General features: G+C 41.5%; 3 protein-coding genes across 7 annotated transcripts in view; 2 read left to right on the top strand and 1 right to left on the bottom strand.

The window, feature by feature from the left end:
- usp45 (ubiquitin specific peptidase 45) overlaps positions 1-6,162 on the bottom strand; it is a 28,211-nt gene extending 22,049 nt beyond the window's left edge. For 2 of the 4 annotated variants that reach the window (XM_026293796.1, XM_026293798.1), the window contains exons 1-5: positions 5,856-6,154; positions 4,835-4,945; positions 4,061-4,230; positions 3,050-3,150; positions 2,567-2,667 (exon numbers count right to left, since the gene is read on the bottom strand). In XM_026293796.1, coding sequence (XP_026149581.1) covers positions 2,567-2,667; positions 3,050-3,150; positions 4,061-4,230; positions 4,835-4,937 — 475 coding nt within the window. In that variant the 5' untranslated portion in view covers positions 4,938-4,945; positions 5,856-6,154. Of the gene's footprint in view, positions 1-2,566; positions 2,668-3,049; positions 3,151-4,060; positions 4,231-4,834; positions 4,946-5,855 lie in introns of all 4 variants that reach the window. The other 2 variants (XM_026293797.1, XM_026293801.1) reach the window with 2 other exon arrangements.
- Positions 6,163-6,735: 573 nt separating this feature from the next.
- tstd3 (thiosulfate sulfurtransferase like domain containing 3) lies at positions 6,736-8,689 on the top strand. 2 transcript variants are annotated; one of them, XM_026293920.1, is made up of 4 exons: positions 6,736-6,971; positions 7,269-7,430; positions 7,779-7,938; positions 8,202-8,689. In XM_026293920.1, exons 1-4 carry the CDS (start codon positions 6,833-6,835, stop codon positions 8,257-8,259), a joined length of 519 nt encoding a protein of 172 aa, XP_026149705.1. In that variant the 5' UTR covers positions 6,736-6,832; the 3' UTR covers positions 8,260-8,689. The 2 variants fall into 2 exon arrangements, with proteins under 2 accessions (XP_026149705.1, XP_026149704.1); XM_026293919.1 differs by having other exon boundaries at positions 7,269-7,442.
- Positions 8,690-10,999: 2,310 nt separating this feature from the next.
- Positions 11,000-15,403, top strand: LOC113122686 (keratin, type II cytoskeletal 8). The gene is made up of 11 exons (XM_026294181.1): positions 11,000-11,223; positions 11,444-11,603; positions 11,768-11,917; positions 12,314-12,433; positions 12,516-12,611; positions 12,692-12,826; positions 12,914-13,024; positions 13,099-13,209; positions 13,383-13,507; positions 13,598-14,968; positions 15,192-15,403. The coding sequence occupies exons 1-11, from the start codon at positions 11,000-11,002 to the stop codon at positions 15,283-15,285; spliced, it is 2,697 nt and encodes an 898-aa protein (XP_026149966.1). The 3' UTR covers positions 15,286-15,403.
- The last annotated feature ends 383 nt before the right edge of the window (positions 15,404-15,786 follow it).

Genomic DNA, 15,786 nt, shown 5'->3' with positions numbered 1-15,786 from the left:
TTTTAAAATTGCAAAACCAATACATAACAAACAAACAAATAAAGAACACACACAAATAAATACTTACTGCACAAATTATAGCAATATAGGGACTGATAACAATAAGTAAACTAATACAAGAAGAAAGACAAAAAGAAGAAAGAAGAGAACCAAGCTCCGGTGTCTATTCAGAACCAGCATTTTAATTTGTTCCACAAAGACGCCACAGCTGTGTTACAAGCTGGAGTCGAGCTTCCTGAGGTCAATATGCTTTTTACTGGGACTCTGGTACTTGAGCTGAAGGCCTTGATGGTGAGAGAGCACAGTTAATCGACTTTCTTTCTTCCCTGAGCTGTTGTTGTACAAAATTATTACAGATTCTGACTGGAAAAAAAAAATCCTTGCTGGGGCTCTTTTGTGCTTGGGGTCTATAGGAAAACAGTACAACAGCAACTTCCTCTGAAAACCTGGCCTTCACACTGAAATGCAATTTCACAAGCTCCTCAACAGACAACAACCACCTATTTTTCCTGCAACAATAGCTGCCCGCTTCTATACCCATTTGGCTGACCGGTGTGGAACAACTGGATGGCTGGAAAGGTGACAGGTAAAGCTGTAGCATCTGCCCATCTTAACAAACTGCTTACCATTAACACTAGACCCCAACTTGGCACCACGTACAGTAAAGGGCTACGCCACAAACACACAAAATATACCATTTACTAATTTAGCCTTGCCGTTATGCAAACTTTGAAGAAACAGTTTTACTTGACAAACAATGTGGAAACTTATGGAATCATAATGGAGAATCAAACTTGAAAAACCGTACATCTGATTTTTTGCCGTGAACTGTTTCTAAGGGTTCATGTTTGTCCCTAAAGTCCTAAGTGACTGACAGTTGCTAAGTAACACAAACCATATCTGCCTTTTCAAAAGACATTTGTCAAATATCAAATATGTCATAAGTTCTCAAATATGTAATGTACTTGGCACAGCTTATTATGAGCGCACAGTGGCCTGTGTGCTCTCTCCGTGCCATTAGAATTCAACTACTGTTTATTACACACATCTAAAATCATTTGTAATGGCCAGCAAACATTAAATACAGTTTCAAAAACATTCTGTGTATGTGCAGCTGAGAGATTGTGTATGCCCACTGAGAGTTAGTGTGCTCCAGCTGTTAAGATCCTGTTGTTCTGACTTGTTGAAGACCCTGGCTCCCACTAGTGCAGCGCACAGGCCCAGAGGTGGTGAGACATACAACGGCTCGACAAGGAAGCGAGGGACAGAAACAAATAATGATGGAAAGACAAAGAACGACAGAGCAGAGGCCGGACCCCACACAGCTGCTCTTGTTCTTCAGGGAACCCAGCCGGGAAGCATCGCTCTAGCGCCTAATTTCGCTAATGTGTGCAGTCATGCAGTGTACAGGGTGGGGGATTACTGCAGCATCAATCCCACAACTCTGCAGCCATGGCAGAGACCAAGGGTGGACCAGCATGACTGGGACTGTGCTGCTGGCCTCTGGCCACTGCAAACCGGGCACCGGGCAGGGGTTGGGGGGGGTAAAATGAGTCTTCTAGTGAGACTGAGAGTGCTGACGCCAACCACTACAGCTACAGACTCTGAGCATGCCACCACAAAGTAGAAGAGGCACAGGGAGGCAGCAGCAGAAGGTGGATGTGTGTTTCAGTAGAGAGGGAGTTGGGGTATGGTTGGCTGACTGGGCAAGGAAGGCTCAGGTGGCCTGACTGAGGTGAAAGGACATAAAACTGAAAATAGGCTGTCAGCATGAGCACAACCTACTGTGACAAAACTTAAATTTTCTCCAAACTCAAATTCACTATTTTACTGGTAAGTAAAATGCATTATATACTTAATTAGTTTTTTTTAAATTTTATTTTATATGCAATGACCAAGATGCAGTACTGTGAATGTAGGACATTTGCAAGACAAAAAAAACAGACTCTCAAAGTAGTTGCATCCATATAAAATGATGCCTGTAACACAACAGTCTCACCCATCAGTGCATGTATTAATGCACATCTAGGCTGTCTCTACATAGAGGGTGGCAGGTTAAATCCAGTGATTCAGATGAGCACTACCACCAGGGGGAGCAGGTGTATTGTAATGAACGTCTGCTTTCTAAGTGACAACAAACCAACAACAAACTGAACCTCATTTTGTCAGTGATCTGGCAACATTTAGTGCATAGCTAACATTAGGATGGTACAGAACCATGTCTTTAAAAAAAAAAAACAAAACAAAAAAAAAACAAAACTAAAACTAAAGACTATCACACTTTCTGCTGTTACTGCATTATATTCAGGGTATGTCTAGTCTAAATATGGTGCAAAATCACATTAAACATTTGAGATACGCCAATGCAGATTATTAGACAGATTTATGTATGTAATATGATTATCCTTACAAGTCGTCTGTGTTAAAGGCCAAACATTTTCATTTTAACTGGAGGCAGAGTTGACTTCTGCCTTGCTGAAATTCTTGTGAGGATGTACATGTCTAATAAACGCTTAATTCAGCATAGGTAGGTTCCAGACCTCTGGGATGTTGCCAAACATCTTACCTGATGTTGCCTTGACAGAGTGCTTTTGTAAAAAGTCCAGGGTCTGAGCCAAAGCCTTCTTGTTGCAGTGAGTGGAAAGCTCCTCATTACATTCAAAACACCTATTAGAACGAGAGGGGGACAGAGACAGACACATTAAGACTGTAAATCCCTGGCTGATGTGGAAAGGAATTTAAAATCACAATTAAAATGATGATGTTGCGAAAAAGCATTTAATAGCAGGGTTTTCATAATGATTGTGCACCTAAAATGAAACAAAATGATTTGGCATGGCCATGAGAAATTACGGCCAAAATTGGGATGACTTTGGACAACACACCTATGGTAAACGGCATGTCTCATAACACCTGTGCCTATTGTTCTCTAAGCCTTCACACTTGCCACAGCTTGTGTGACATCATCAACTTGACACACATTGGCAGTGTGTTCAGTCTTGTCTTTTTCATTACAATTCACAATGAATACAGTTCCTTGGTTTCTCACCAGGCCTTCCATGTGTTCAAACTGATGGTGATGCAGTGAGATTCGGGATGGAAAGCTTGGTAGTGCTTGACAGCATGCTGGATTCCAGATTGGTTACAGCCCTGAAAGACAGCTCATTTAAAACACCTGCTTTTAACTGGCACAAAACATCCTCATTTGGATGGAATTATGCTCAAAATGGTACTCGCAAAGGCAGAAATACATGGACAATAGTAGAAGCTGTGCATCAAATGTAAAAACATTACATGATCCGTCATCACTTCAGCATAGAAATGCAAATTTAATTCTTAAATTCTTAAAACAATGAGCAAACATTCATACATGGATCTTTCTGAATCTCTGATTCATGGTTGAACCATTTACTATAATGTGTCACAGTCACAAAGAAGCATCAGTGATTGCTGTACTTTGACATATGAAACTAAATACTTAACCAAGGAATTCCACATAAAGGTCTACTTTTTTTTTTTTTTACTTCTCTGGCTTGTCAAGCAACCTATATGTGTTGATGTACTGTGATTTTGTAAATAAAACGTTTATTTTCACACTAAACTAACTCCTGGTGTAACACAAGTGAAAATGCCGTCCAAATGAAAGAGCTATACTGCAGACTTCAAATAAAGTCTGCAGCTGAAACAAAGTTTGGAGTGAGTGTCGGCATTCAGACAACCCGAGAGATGAGGAGAAGATGTCGCTTCACCTTCCCCCCAATGCTGGTGAAGTTGTTTACTTGACATGGACGACGTAGCGTTCAATTAATCCAGTAGTGCACTTCTGCTTGTTATTATGCCTAGCCTACATTCTTCATAGGCTAATTTAGAATATAATTAGCATAATTAGAAATTTAACTTATACACCAAAGAGACTTTTATGTTTTTTTCTGTTCAGCAAGACTGTTTTTGCTAAGAGCAACCAATATCCCGGTGTGACTTATAGCTCAGAAAACATGCTATTGCTGAGTGCAGGTGTGTGTTAATGCAATGTGCCTGGCATTAGAAAAGTAAATCTTACCTGGAATCCACACTTCAAGCACACCAGGATATCATGTTCTGCTGCTGGCTCTCCATCAATCATGGTCCTCTCCTTTAGACACTCAGAGCACACCAACCACACGCTGGAGAGTACTGATTTCTTCACCGTGCTCAGGTCCACTGCCTTACTCACATGCTGGCAAGTCAACCCTGATTTAAAATAATTTTTTTTTTTTTAAATATACTGTAATGATATGGTTGCCTTTCAGTCAGATTTGTTTGCCCACCTCTATATCTATAAGGCTGAATAACAGAAAAAAATTCCTTCAGCTGTACCTAACTGCACATATAGCATTCCTTCATCAGTTCATCAATAATCTATCTATCTCATTTATCTTGATACATCCTTGGTCATAGGGCTGCTGGAGCCAGTCCCAGCTAACACTGGGCCAAAAGGCAGGGTACACCCACAGATCACCAGTCTATAACAGGGCTCATATACTATTCATAATGAAATAAGTTCTCCATTATGGCTTACGTTCAGTTTTCCTGGTCTACCAGAACAAATGTATAGACATAACCAAAAAATACAAAATGACTAATTTCAGCTGAATCAAACACTGTGTAAGACCAGTGGGTGAATGTGCTGAACACTTTATTGATTTGTACAGAAAATACTTTAAAAATAGTATAAAGTATCATTTGTATCTTCCTTTTTAAACATAACCTAGACTTCAAATCTTCTAGCCACACTGGACAAAACCCTCAGCCATCTTTTAACGGTCTGATGTTGTGTACTGCTTTTGGGACTTACCACTGACTTCGTCTGATGACTCCTCATCTCGAGGTTTCCTCGGTTTATTAGACCGCTTAGTCATGTCGGCGGCTTTCAAAGAGAAGGGATCCTTTAGCCGCATCTGGAGCTCTGGATGAGAAGATGAACATCAAACAGGGGAGTTACTACACAAAACATAACCACCTCAACAAAACTGCATTTTATATCAGAATCAGAATCAGAATGAGCAATGAGCTTTATTGCCAAGTGTGTGAGCACACACACACACAAGGAATTTGTTTAGGTACGGGGGGTGGTACTCCAATGCAACCAGACATAGATACAAATGCTACAAGGGGTAAAAACAGTATTATATAGGTATGTGAACACAGCAAAAATCAACCTCTAAGTTCCATTCTCATTTTATGTACAATAACAAGCAATATGAACTAGCTACAGTGTAATCCATAAGTACTTGTACAGTATTACATTTTTTACTATGTTGCCTTTGCACTCCAGGTGACTAGCTTTAAATTTATCAAAGTGTAAAGTGTAATTTCAAAGCTTTGTCTAAGTGTTTGGGTGAATGTGTTTACATTTGCAGCATTGGAAAAACGCCATTTTGAAATAAAAAATGCTGCAGTTTAAAAGAAGTAGTTTTGCTATAAACTCTTTTATTGTGAAAACAAGCATAATGAATAAAAATTTCATAATAATGGGCACTACATACAAGTATCCTTAAAAACCGAAAATCACTTAAAGTAAGCCCAATCAGATTTCTGAGTCAAAACAGCAGCAATGTGTCAAAACATCCCTTTGCGGGTGCACATTATGTCACGGCCAATAAATACAAAGAGTCAAGTTAAAGCTTATAGTATATAAGGGATGATTAAATCGTTAGTAATGGCCAAGAACAAGCTTACGAGGCCTTAATCAGCTTCGCAGATTTAGATGCGATGAGTATTAAATAACTTTAAGTTATGTCGTTTATGAAGTAAATGTAAACAATCAGAATGATCTTTCCACATTTAGATTTAGCGAGATAGCAGCGTGGACTCACCTCTTTATTTTAGCTCCTATGCTGACTGTGTTAGCTAACCTGAAGCCAACAGTGAGATGTCAAATCTTCTTGGCTAGCAAAGAGGCTAGCTACGTTAGCTTGTCCGAATACATTAAACGTTAACAGGTGAGTTTAATCCAACAATACATGCAGACATCAAGACATATCGAAGCTAAGTACAAAGCAACAACGACTAAAAGTTGTTTTACTAACTCTCAGTTTTTTCCTTAGATTTTCTATATTTCAAGTTTTCGTAGCATCAAATAGCAGCACACTGGTCAACATGTGACGCACTACGGCAGCTCAGTTTGGCCTAATGCTACGTTCAGGACCATGAGACATTTCCAATTTCATAAGGACTCCTCCAGTGTTTTCAATACTCGTGCCACTGCCGAGTCAGTTTAGCATAATTTAATATAATTATATACATAGACCTGCCTACATGCCTTTGTTTTAACTATTAACAAACAATAATACTTAACTCGGTCGAGATCCTAGGAGATAATGTTATGAATACATCGTAGGATAATTTGTGTATTTAGTGTTATAGTCGACATAATAAAATAGACGATAGCAATGACAGTACACTGAGACATGAATATATTTATCAGAACCCCTGACAACATTGTGGGGAAAAGGAAAACAGACGTGTGATTATCAGTTTCTGCATGACATGAATGCATCATTAATTATTCCTCAAATCTACCCATTTAACTGTTTTAGTTTTTGTTACTTAAAGCATATACTGCTCAAAATTACTGGTAATTGCTGAACATTTTAAATATTAGGTTTATTTACTTAAGTACGAAAATGACAAGTAAAGGAAAATATTTTTTTGTCCTTTAGGTGAGCCGTACTTTGGCGTACGCATGCGCAGATCAGTGTTGGCAGTTTGCGTGTGATTATTTAATCGCTGTCGCACACAATATTGTCGCGTAATTTGTGGTTTATGTTTGAATTGTAACTAAAAATCACATATGGCTCTCAGAGGATGTTTGAGGTTTGCGGGGGTTGTTCCGCGGCTGTTAGGGAACAGCACCGTCCTCTCTGGGACTTCTGTCCCGGAAGGACACCGCTGTGTGCCCAACCATGTCAACACTCATCTTGGTTGCAGAAGTGAGTTTATATTTTTGGCCTTGTCTTCATGATAGCGTTTCCACCGCCCAGCTTCACGGTGCCAGTGCCTCACTCTCATGTTTTGTTCACATACACTCAGTCTGTGCTGCTGTTGAACTGTATTGCATTGTATAGTGAGGTGTTTCTGTTACTGACCCTCATAAAGGGACTCATCACGGTCAGACAGGGAGGTTGTATTGAAGGACTGCTGTGTTAAACTGCATTGGCTTTAGCTAGACGTACCCAATACACTGCTGAGTGTCTCTCACATGCTGTTTGTTGTACTTTCTGCTACAGACTTGCTGTTCTGTAGATTCAGCTCAGCGCCACCGAGCACAGAGGTGAGCTATGAGCAACTGAAGCAGCTCCTGGCCAGTCGGAAAGCTGTGGTTATAGATGTCAGAGAGCCCTGGGAGCTGAGAGAGTACGGCTTCATCCCTGGCTCAATAAACGTTCCCTGTGAGTGTTGCTGTACGTAAATTACAGAGAAAACTGTTGAGTTGTGTCCACAGGAATGCAAGGCTCATTTGTCACACCTATACAGTTTGTATTGCTTGAATTATGTACATCAGTGGTTGTATAGTTGTTTTTTTCAACCTCATTTTTATTGTGGCAAGTTAATATTACATTTAGTGAGAAATTGAAACAATCAACAGTGATGACACCTGGAGAGATGTTGATGGCTGCCATTCGCTGAGTATGATCCTGACAAGTAGTTACAATACTTTGTCGACCTACATCATTCCTCTACACACCAACCCAGCCATATTTACCCTTTGACCCACGTGTGCTTTTTTGTATTTGCAGTGGGACAGGTGAACAACGCCCTCCAGCTAGCTCCAGAAGAGTTTAAAGAAAAGTATGGTGGTGATATGCCCCAGCAGACAGATAACATTGTGTTTACGTGCCTGGCGGGGGTCAGGAGCAAGGAAGCATTCACAACTGCCACCTTGCTGGGATACAAAGTGTGAGATATATTTCCTTGAAATATGTCAAAGTCACCTCATCAGCTTGACATTATTGACATGTTGCATAAGAAAGATGGCATACCACATTTCTGATATAGAGATTGAAAAGTACAGAAAGAGATACCTAGCTCAAGAGGCTAATAATTACATTACTACATACAGCATATAACTTAATACCAGTAAACTCAACACAAATGCAAGTTCGTATTTTAGGCACCTCCACTTATGCAGGAGTTCATTCACCTTTTCGTCTCCTTTGCAGTGTTCACCTTTATGCGGGTGGATGGAGAGATTGGATGAAGAAAGAACAACATAAATGATACTGGAAATGGAAGAGAAAGAACATCACACCTTATTCTTTAAAAGAAGCTATATTAGACTGGAAAATGTGTAATGAGGATTCTTGTAAGAGGTTTTTAAACAGCTCATACACTTTGTGTTGTCTGATAAGTTTTCCTCATCTATAAATCCCAAAGAGTCAAGCATTCAATACATATGTTTGCTACTTGAAGTTAGTTAAGTTGTCTTTATAGAACAACTTATGATAAACACTTTACAACTTCTAAACAAACATGTAAAACTGTTCAAATCTACAATTATGAAAAGACAATATACAGAAAGTGCTAAATTTCTAGATTAACTATGCAAATGACTACTTACATTAACTGTGAATTAATGAGACTTCTATTGCACATTATGAACAGTTTTCAAGTGTATTGTAAATAATAAATAGTGTGTTGGAATAACCAATTGCTACCTTATTGATATTTTTTTTTACAACTTGATGGTTGGCAAGTCGAATAGAAATAACATTAGAAAATCATTTGAATAGTTTGATATAAATAGGCACACAGAGGCTTGCTGTTGTGACAACCACTGACACTGAAATGATCTATGATATTGAAGGACTGTATCTAATATCCAGTGTCTCAGTATGAATTTGCCACCGACCCTCCAAGAAACATTAACAGGCTACTTAGTCATCCATGATGATGAATGTTTGTTTCCAGTTGAGATTATTATTCTACTGCATGTCAAGTACAGCAATTATCTTTGCTCCCTGTTAATGTCATATTTGATGGCTTGAGCTGCAAGTTCGAACTAGACCAAATTTTCGTATTATCAGGTTGGTCAAGATTTATATTTATCCTAGTGCCTCAGAAAGTTTAAGCAGTTTCTTGATATTGAGGGATAGTCAGTGAATGTGAATCTGATCTCTAAGTGACTTTCTTGATACTTGAGTAAAGAGTTTGGCTCAGAAATGTTAATACTATTTCTGCTTATTTCAAACAGTATTGTCCAAGCATCAAAACAATCCCCCATGATTATAAATATTCTTTTTAAACTGGAGATTTGTGACCTTAACACTCCTAACACTACACCATGTTAATTTTAGCTTAGCCCTCCTGGAAGAAGTCCTGGAAACCACAGGCCTTGTTTAAAAAAAAAAAAAAATCACTTAAGGTTTTGTCAAGTCTTGATGACTTTTCCTAAATTTATATGGATAGAAGCATGATTTTGTTATAATTTGCTTCCTAAGCTAGAAGCTACTGAAAATTGCCTGTTGCTTCATTTTGGGGTCTCAACTGTAAAGCCTCACTGAATACATTGAATTTTCATATGCTCTAAATTTTAACTGGGTATAAGTCCTCTCTCTTAGGTCAGACTGACCTAAAACCCAAGTATTTCCACTATACACATTAACAATACACTAATAATGACATATGTACTGATTTGTTATAATGAATTTCACCACTTCTATTGCACAAGTGTGCAAACCCAGTTCGTGCAAAAAGGAAATGTTGCTACATCAATACTTGTTTGATATACTTGATTTTAATAATGTCATGTTACATAAAAAGAAAAAAATATGTTTTGAAAATAATCAGGAAACCCAGTCAGTGTCAACACACCACAAGTGTTCATAGTGGGAGGTGAGGTTATGTTGGCATGTGAGCTGGTATTTGATTTGAATAATATATGACATAACATATGAAAAATACCACAGCGGTGATTGATATTATTTAGTTGCAACATGCAGAAAGTTAGTGGAGACAGATGTTAATATCTGAAAGGTTCCACCTCTTAACATGATGCTGCAAAATCTGAGGTCAATGGAAATTAATTCATATGAATTTAGTCTAAGACACAGTTTCACAAAAACAACAGATAAGAAAATAAGCCAAGGACAACTTGCAAGCTATGTTTTTTGTTATTTGGTGGTGGTTTTCTGTGTAGGTGTACTATTTTTCTATGAGTCCTAATGTTCCTTGCTATGTTTTTGACTCTTGACCAAGTGGCTGTGTTGGTGTCAATGGACAATCGCCTCACACAAGCCTCTCCCCTCATATCACTGTGTAATGTCAACTGGCTCTGTCAAATCCAGACTACAGCCCCCTCCCTTTTCTTTTGTCTCATTTTCCCTTGGAAGCGCACAAATCCATTTGCTTTTTTCTGAATACTTCAGTTTTTATGTGTTGAAAACAGTCCAGACTAATAAGTACTAATTTATGTCAGGGTTCTGTGTTCCTCTGCAGCCACAACCTCAAAAGGTCACCCTCCAGCTTCTGCTCAGCATTCAATTAAAACCCCTTGGTCCATCACAGCCGATCACATCAATGCTGCCCCTACTAGCTGCTATGAGCCTGCCTGCCTGCATACATGTCTGTCTGTTGTGCTCTAGTGGACACTGAAGTGGTGGATGTAGCATAATACTGGGGAAACCAATTATGATTTCTGAAAAAGGAAGACCATCAGCTACAATTTCAGCCCAGATCTGCACCTCACAAGCTGCTGACAGATATTTTGACCAGCAGATCAAGCCTGCTTTGGAGCATAGGTTCAAGATTCCACAGGTGTTGACTCATGAACTGGGCTATCTTGAACCAAGCAGGGGCATGACTTGTGAGGGGAGGTATAAAACCTTAGACAGAGTTGTCCATCAGAGTGTAAGTGAGCACAGAGGGAGCAGTGAAGTGCAGCAAACCAAAGTCAGGCCCCCTTTTAATATTTCTTTCACCTGACTTCAGAGCACCAGAGGAAACAATTGCTGCTGCCACCATGAGTCGCAGCCCTGAGAGGATCTCGTCCTACCGCAGACACTTTGAGGACAGTAGCAGTTCGTCCTATCGAGTCAGGGTGTCTAGCCTATCCCCCACCAGGCGAGGGCTCCGTCATGCTTCTGCCGACTACTTCTGCAGAGCTGGAGCCGGCAGCATGCGTCTGGAGTCAGTAGGAACAAGGGCAGTCTCAGCTCTACGCAGGTCTCGCATGGTTGGAGCAGGGTAAGCTGGGTCAGAACAGTCCATGACTAGAGGCAAATACATTGTTTTTGAGATTGAAGTGCATACTGCTAAATTAAATATTCTATTAGGTGACCTGGTTGTAAAGTTACATTGTAAGAAAATCATTTCATTTCATTGAGCATTCACATGGCTTCATGTCATGCCATCTTCTGCAGCAAATTGAATACACATGGCTCTGTGTATTGGTATGTCCTTCCAGTGTGAGTGCAGGGGCCATGGTGTGTGTTGGACCTAGTGGAGAGCCTGCCATTGATTTGGATATGGCTGCAGCTGAGAACCAAGTATTCCTCAACACCCGCACAAGTGAAAGACAGGAGATGATTGTCCTCAATGACAGACTGGCTGTATACATTAACAAGGTACCCTATTTTACTTTTGCTATCAGTACAGATAAGTGTAGCTGTTAGAGCAGAGTGAAAGTGCCTTTCATTGTAAAATATGGACATATTCTTACCTCTGTAACCACATGGACAGGAAACATATTGAGGTACCTGGCTCAGACAGTGTTATTGTTTGTGTACAGGTTAGATCACTCGAGCAGCAGAACAAATTACTGGAAGCAGAGATTGAAGCCTACCAGAACCGCTTTGAGAAGCCATCAGGTCTGCGCCTGCTATATGAGGAACAGCTGAGGGAGCTGAAGAAGATTGCTGATCAGATGAGAGTTCAGCGGGTGAGACAGAATTATCCAATTTTTTTTTGTTTTTTTTTGTGCTTAAAGCAAAAAGACCAAATTCTTTTTTCTGGCAAAGTTTACACCTCACTGAGCTGTAGATCCATCCAAGCAACAATACAAGATGTTAACTTGGTGTTTTCGAGGTTCCTTACCTGGTAACAGGCTTATTTCTGGCAGGCATGTAGAGGCATCTCACCATGTTAATGTGTCATGGAATACGGCTGTCTTCAGCTGTTTATGCACAGATGAGAAGACTTGATCATGCATTTGCCAAAACACACACACATACACGCACAAACACAGATGTGAGGTTATAATATAAAAGGCCAAATGGTAACACACACCTTCAAATCAAACTGACGACCATATTATTTCTGGCTTCTTGGTTTTCAGGACATTTCTGTGGCGGCTAAGGAGTCCACAGCAGCTCAACTAGAGGCAATCAAAATCAAATATGAAGAGGCAGTGGAGCTGAAAAAGAAAGCCGAGTTAGACATTGAAGCCTTGCGTCCAGTAGGTTACATTTAATTGTTGACGTATTCTTCATCATCAGATCAATTTGCAGTCTTAAATAATAATGGTGTTTTTTCCGCAGGATGTTGACCAAGCCACCTCCTCACGCATTGCCTTGGAGAAGAAGTTGGAGCAGCTGGAAGTTGAAATTGAATTCCTAAAACGGGTCCATCAACAGGTGGATGGTATTTTAATGCAAGAATTGTACAAAATTTTTGCCTTTCATTTTTGATAATTACCAAAGGTTTTCTTTCCCAGGAAATCGATGAGCTTATGAAACAGATCTATGCGGCTCAGGTGTCAGTTGAGAGTGCATTCACACTGCCGGATCTGGCAGCTGCTTTGAAACAAATCCAAACCCAGTATGATGGCATTGCAGCCAAAAATCTCCAGGTAAAATAATCATGTCAGCTTTAAGGCATACAGGAAAATGGTTTGTGTTTCAAGCTGGATTTATGGAGAAATGTCCTTGAATTTTAGGAGATGGATTCATGGTATAAAAACAAGTTTGAAGATCTAACCAAAAAGACATCAAGGCATGTGGATACGGTTCGAAGCATCAGAGATGAAATAGCAGGTGCCAAAAAGGATGTGAGTAATAAAACTGACAAGAAATAAATGATGATTGATTGAGAAAGAATATTGATCAATTCAATTATCTCCAGATCCAAACCAAAGAACGTGACTTGGAGACCCTGAAGACCAGGAATGAAGCTCTTGAGGCTCAGATTCGTGAAATGCAAGAAAAATACAGGAAGGAACTTGAAGAGCTGCAGGTAAAGACACATGCAGTCTGAAGGTCATATCAGTCAGTCAGTGTTAATTTTGGCAACTAATTTTGACTTAGTTTTAGTTAATCATCTGATTTTTGTTGCACACTTTCATTCACACATACATAGGGCAATCACATAAATTCATTTGTACATTCATTTCATGGCTATCACACTAGGCTCAGATTGAGGCCCTGCAGCTTGAGCTGAAATCAATTAAGGAAAAAATTGTGCTGCACCTGCGTGAGTACCAGGACCTCCTAAATATTAAGATGGCCCTGGAAATTGAAATCACAACTTACCGGTAAGGGGGAAAAAAAATTGACTTAGTTCCATAAAATACTTTAAAATCATTTTTAAGTATTAATTATGTTTTCTTGTATTTGTGTTGCAGGAAACTTATTGAGGGAGAAGACTTGCGGCTCTCTGGCATGATGCAAACCCTGTCACTTACCACCTGTAGCATGAGCGCCATTGGTTCTGGGATGAGCTTCAGTGGAGGAGGCACTGGCGGCGTGGGTGGTGGGATAATGGGATGCAGTGGTGGAGGTGTTGGAGGCATGGGGAGTGGAATAGGAAGGGGTGGGGGTGGGGGTGCAGGAAGCATGGATGCAAGTGCAGGCAGGGCTGCTGGAGACACTGATGATAGCAAGGGACCTGTTGGTAAGGAAGGTGGACCAGACACGATTCATAGTCATGGATTAGGTGCTGCAGTTGGAGGTGTGGCTACTGGTAGTGCCAGGGCAGGAGCTGGTGCTAGAGGAATGAGTGGGGTTGGCACTGGTGCTGCAGGACTGGGTGCTGGAATTGTTGATACTGGTGCAGGTGCAGGGGCTGCTGTTGGAAGGCTGGATACTGGTGCTGGAAGAGTAGTTGCTGAAGATGGACATAGTGGTGCAGTCACTGGTGTCAGAACAGTGAGTGCTGGAGGTATGGCCACTGGGGCTGGACTTGTAAGTACTCTACCTGGACGTGTGGGCACAGGGCATGGGGGTGTGGGCACAGGGCCTGGGGGTGTGGACACTGTGGCTGGGGGCGTGGGCGCAGGGCCTGGTGGCGTGGGCGCAGGGCCTGGGGGCGTGGGCACTTTTACTGGCGGCGTGGGTACTGGTGCAGGGCGCGTGGGCACTGGTGCAGGCGGCGTGGGCACTGGTGCAGGCGGCGTGGGCACTGGTGCAGGCGGCGTGGGCACTGGTGCAGGCGGCGTGGGCACTGGTGCAGGCGGCGTGGGCACTGGTGCAGGCGGCGTGGGCACTGGTGCAGGGGGCGTGGGCACTGGTGCAGGGGGCGTGGGCACTGGTGCAGGGGGCGTGGGCACTGGTGCAGGGGGCGTGGGCACTGGTGTTGGAGAAAAGTTGGGATTTGGTGCTGGAAGCAAAACTAACAGCAGCAAGGGTGGTGTTGAAACTAGTGTGGGTGGTGGCACTGCAGCATCAGGTGGTGCTGGCATAGGGTTCAGGGAAGGAAATGGTGGTGCAGCTGAAGGAAAGGGTGATGGAACTGGCAGAGAATTAGATGGGGGTGGGGGCAAAGACCAGGGAATAGGTCCTGCTGTAATCAGTGGTGGAATTGCAGGGAGTGGAGGAATTGTGGGTGTGGCTGGAGATGATTTAGGTGTTGCTCTGTCAGCTGTTGGTGGAAAGGGTGACACGAGTGGTGCTGGAATGGGGCCAGTGGAATATGGATCAGATGGATATGATGGCAACATTGAGGCCTATGCAGAGCAGGCTGTAGAGCTGACAGAGAGAAGGACAGTGCTCATTAGGTAAAGGTGCCATTAGGCATCTTTTCTTTTGCTTTTAGATGAAGCTTATTTCATTACGGAACACAGAAGATAATATCAGTTGTGCCCTTGCTAAAAAAAACACAATTTTTAAGTGTCTTAAACTGCTTTGTGACAGCATTAAGGCCAGCATTTAGTTGTTTAAGGATCCAACAACCTTTTCTAGGTCATGTCAGCACTCTCTTTGTTCTCGTCTCTTCTACAGAACGATCAAAAATGAGGATGACGTGCTCGAGGTGGACCACAAAGAACAAACCTACACCATCACTGGTGCGGCCGATGATTCTGATAACGACTGAGAAGCACATATTCCCAAGTGGCCCCCTCTCGCCTTCAGCCTCCACGCCCCTCTGAGCTTTGCACTGACCAAACCCCATGTCTGGGCATTGACCTTCGCCCTTTGCCCTGGACAAGAAAACCTTGAATGACCCTTAGCTACTGAGTGAAACCTTCACCTCATAGAGTTTAAATATGCTTAAGACCACTCAACATGGTCTCTAAACCTTTGTGTGCCTTACACTGCCCCTTTTTCTGCTTACTGCAAATAAAGCCACCAGCATTCAATTACCTAGTCTTTCTTTTATTTGACATCTTTTTTAGGCTTTTGTTCAGTGTGGCCTATAAGGACACAGGATGTTACCAAGCATTTTGTTCATGAAATGGTGGTAAATGTGTTTTCACTCAACTGAGGGAGATGTGGCTTATGCTCCTTGCTTTGGTTTAGGATGAAGGATGAAGAGTAAAAAAAAAAGGAAAAGGAGGTAAAAAGGGGAAGAGCAAAACAGAGAGAGGAGTCACCT

This window comes from Mastacembelus armatus, chromosome 16 (genome assembly GCF_900324485.2).
Source record: "Mastacembelus armatus chromosome 16, fMasArm1.2, whole genome shotgun sequence".
NCBI lineage: Eukaryota > Metazoa > Chordata > Actinopteri > Synbranchiformes > Mastacembelidae > Mastacembelus > Mastacembelus armatus.
Note: the sequence above shows the minus strand (reverse complement) of the source record. Positions and strands in the feature narration are given on the sequence as shown.